Source organism: Papaver somniferum, chromosome 10 (genome assembly GCF_003573695.1).
Source record: "Papaver somniferum cultivar HN1 chromosome 10, ASM357369v1, whole genome shotgun sequence".
NCBI lineage: Eukaryota > Viridiplantae > Streptophyta > Magnoliopsida > Ranunculales > Papaveraceae > Papaver > Papaver somniferum.
This window is the reverse complement of record NC_039367.1, coordinates 90939506-90943717: the sequence shown is the minus strand read 5'-3', so window position 1 is coordinate 90943717 and position 4212 is coordinate 90939506. Positions and strand designations below refer to the sequence as shown.

Genomic DNA, 4212 nt, shown 5'->3' with positions numbered 1-4212 from the left:
GACAAGCCCGAAGGCTTCGAGTCGATGAATCGATATAATCATCCCCGTTACGCATACGACGTACAATTCTAGAATTAGGTTGTATACGAATATTGTTTGTGAACACGTGGATGGCTTTGTGATTTATGTGTTCACACTATTCGTGGTGGTGGCGGAGGTGTTTGGGGTGCAATTTACGGGTGGAAAATCAAATTGTTGCCTGTTCCGGAGAAGCTGACCGTTTTCCGTGTGACAAAGAATGTAGGATCGAAGACGCTTCATCTTTACTTCACAAATGGCAATATGTTGCAGATGAATTAAACGAGGATTTTACGGTATCCGTGCTTGGGGGAGTAAACGGAAATGATGCCTGGTTAATGTTCTTAGGCTTACACTTAGGGACGTAAAGATGCTGCGAAAACTATAATCGATGAAAAATTCCCTGAACTGGGGTTAGTAGATAAAGAGTTTCAAGAAATGAGTTGGGGTGAATCCATGGCTTTCTTATCAGGATTAGATACAATCTCTGAACTAAACAACAGGTTCTTGAAATTTGATGAAAGAGCTTTTAAGACTAAAGTTGATTTTACTAAAGTATCGGTACCCCTAAACGTGTTTAGACGTGCACTAGAGATGTTATCGGAACAGCCCGGTGGGTTTATAGCTCTAAATGGTTTCGGAGGGAAAATGAGCGAAATTAGCACTGATTTTACCCCGTTTCCTCACCGGAAAGGTACTAAATTGATGTTCGAATATATAATCGCTTGGAACCAAGATGAAGAATCGAAAATCGGCGAGTTTAGCGAATGGTTAGCGAAGTTTTACGATTATTTGGAACCGTTCGTGTCGAAAGAACCAAGGGTTGGTTATGTTAATCATATTGATCTTGATATTGGAGGGATAGATTGGAGAAATAAAAGTAGTACTACCAATGCTGTTGAGATAGCTAGAAATTGGGGTGAAAGATATTTTTCATCGAATTATGAACGTTTGGTTAAGGCTAAGACATTGATTGATCCAAATAATGTGTTTAACCATCCACAGAGTATACCTCCAATGATGAAATTTGAGGAAATTTACACGTCGAAGGAACTGTAATACTAGGTTTATTTAGAAATTTACTTCTTTTTTACAGTGTAATAAATTGCAGCCCTATTTTTGCAACTTTTATATACACCTACCTCATGGTTTTGAAACTTTGTATGAATACCATTCACTTTTGGGTGTAATATTCACTTGAGAACTGAGATAGCACCAGAAATTATGGTTCTGCATATCTCCCTAAATTTCTTCCCAAATAATCATATTCTGAATGATTTCTTCACTCAATCGTTATATACCTATGCAATATCATTGCTTGGGGGTGGGGACGTTCCTTCCCAGTTGATGAAATTGCATTACGGACACTTCACGCTGGTATATGTAATGCCACTAAAAATGAAGGAGTTGCGGTGTTGGATGTATCGACAATATTGGATGCGTTCTTTGACATTTACCTACAGGGAAATAACAGAGAGTCAATGTACACAGAAGCTAGAAATAAAGCCGTGAGTTCAGTGAACAGGATAAGAGATGCTGAAGAAAAAACCAAAAAGAAAAAAAAAAATCATAAAAAGATACATGAAGAGAAAGTAACTGAGATACTCTACGGTATTAGATTATAAGCTTCATTAGGTGTGCTAGCTTGATGCTCGATTTAAACACACAGAGTAGATACAAAGATCCAACCTATACTAATCCAAGATTTACTTGCGGTAATTGAATATGCCTCAAGCAACAAGATAGTTCATTGATGTAAGACAAAGAAGATTAATACAGTGTTCTTCTATCTATGACATGCCAGATCTGAGGTCAACCTTGTTGACTGCTATACTTGTAGCTTTCAAAGTATAAGAAATGCTATCCTGTTGACTGCTATGCTTGTAGCTTTCTAAGTATAAGAAATGCTATCCTGTTGACTGCTATCCTGTTATTATAGAAATGCTTGAATCAAAAGTAAGGTCGAATTAAAACTACGATCAAACGTGGATACAAAGAGGTCTCAAGTTAATCATACTTTTTTGCTCTTAAAAAGTTCAAAGTTTTCAAATTTAGAGCTCGAATAATTTGTTGATATTAGTTGACGAAACATCAACGCAGACAGTGTTCCTGAGAATCCAATGTGAATACTTGGTGCTAGTAATGTTTCAAAATGTTCTTTTAACTTACCAACTAGGTGTATAAGTTGTCTCCAGTTAGTCGTACTATTTTTTCACTTTTGGACAGCTCAAAGCGTACTAAATTGTTTCATAAGTCCACATATGGAAGAGAATGGACAAATCAAATTACACTCCACTGGCAGTATATGAATAATGTTATTTCTAATGGTTAGCAGTTAGCAGTTAGGTTGAGTTTTTTTTTTAGGAACCCCTATAGGGACAAAAGTTCCATCTCTTGGTGCACCCTAAGCGCCCACGCCACGCCATGCCACGTGCAATATAAGTGCAAGTTAATATGAAAGAATGGAAGTTGCACATATTTTGCAGACGTAAAAAACAGGTTGTAGCATTATCAAGTGTCAACTATTAGCATATGGTATTCCCATTCTTGACGAGGTATTGTAACGTTCTAAGTAGACAAATATGAGAAATGTTTCAACCATGAACAGTCAAATCGAAGACCAAATTATAAACCTCGAATAGCTTTCAGGGTGCAAGAATGGAAAGTGATTGTAAAAACCAACATATGCATGTTCGTACCATTTCAGCTTTGCGTCCATGGAAGCTTATCCTACCCATCATGTGCTTGGCTTTCTGGTGACCTCTACTCTTCATATTGCGATAGGAAAGTACCTTACGAATATATAAGTCAGAACTAATTAGAAATGAACGTAAAGAAGAAAATTACTGGGTGAAACCCAATAGAATCATGAATTTACCTGATAACCTTCGGCACTCCAAAGTTTCACAAGATCTTTCCACTTCCAGGGGTGTATAGTGATCTCTAGGGGTGTATAGTGATCTGTCTGCAAGACACTTTTCATTTGTATCTAGGGGTGTATAGTGATCTCTTTTCCATTTAGCTTTCTTGTTCCTAAGTATTCCACGGGCAATAGACAAGGCAACTTTTTTATAACATTCATCTAGTAAGAACAAATCCTGAAATAGATAAAACAATGAATTTGTCAGTCAGAGCAGAAGTCACACAAATGTATCATATGGAAAACAAAACATGCAAGCATAATATAAAGAAATGGTTGTTCTATGATAACTTATCCGTTAAGTCCATGGTTAATCAAATGCCAACGATGGTAATTTGGATGGACCTATAGGTTCTGCTGAATATGTTCACCTGAAGCGGAATGCATGGCCGTGGAGTCAGCAATCAAATGCGCCGGAAAAACTTCAACCGAATGAAGTTGTGTTCAAATCAGATAGTCTAGTACTAGTTTATAAGTGTGCATTGGTTGAATCAGGAGCTTGTTACAAAAATAAAACTTCATAGTTCGCGTTCGAGTAAATGGAGTTTTAGTCATTTAAAAAGGGATAGTTCAGGTTACATAGTCCGAATCTTCCATAACTACCTTTTGGTAATGAAATCTCAGGTTTTGAATGAAGAAAAAATGTAACCAACAAACATCATAAACAATGTTCAAGTCTAAATTAGACAGTAACACTACTAAGTCATCCAAAACACACTTTTCTCATAAAACCATCAAACTTTTTTCAATGTAAACAGAAACTAGAAATAAAGCTGTGAGTTAAGGAAACATGATAAGAGATGCTGAAAGAAAGAAATAAAAAACTTCATAAAAGCTACATGCAGAGAAAGTAACTGAGATACTCTACAGGAACAGATTATAAGCTTCAGGGAACTTCATAAGGTGTGCTAATTCCATACTCATTAATACACAGAGTACATACAAAGACCCAACCTATACTAATCCAAGATTTGCCCATGTAACTGAATAAGCCTCTAAATATGGTGTTCTTCTATCCTTGACATGCAAGAATATAAGGTCAACCTTGTTTACTGCTACACTTGTAACTCTAAAATCTCAGCTATCCTAAGATCATGTTATCACGAAGCATACTAATTTGTTTAATACGCCTGCATATGGAAGAAAAAAAGGACAAACTTGCATGTGAATAATGTTAGTTTAAACGGTTAGCACTTAGATCGAGTAGGCGGCACCATATATGCAAGTTAACATGATGGAAGAAAGTTGCACTAAATTTGGCAGCCGTAAAACAT

General features: G+C 36.6%; 1 protein-coding gene across 1 annotated transcript; it reads left to right on the top strand.

Annotated features, from left to right (window-relative positions):
• Positions 1 to 383: 383 nt before the first annotated feature.
• LOC113315923 (reticuline oxidase-like) lies at positions 384 to 1077 on the top strand. The gene has a single exon (XM_026564167.1). It carries the CDS (start codon positions 457 to 459, stop codon positions 1075 to 1077), a length of 621 nt encoding a protein of 206 aa, XP_026419952.1. The 5' UTR covers positions 384 to 456.
• Positions 1078 to 4212: the final 3135 nt, after the last annotated feature.

What these genes read in the sequence shown, in the direction of transcription:
- LOC113315923 (XM_026564167.1), top strand. Translation starts at nt 457, where the DNA reads ATGAGTTGGGGTGAATCCATGGCTTTCTTATCAGGATTAGATACAATC.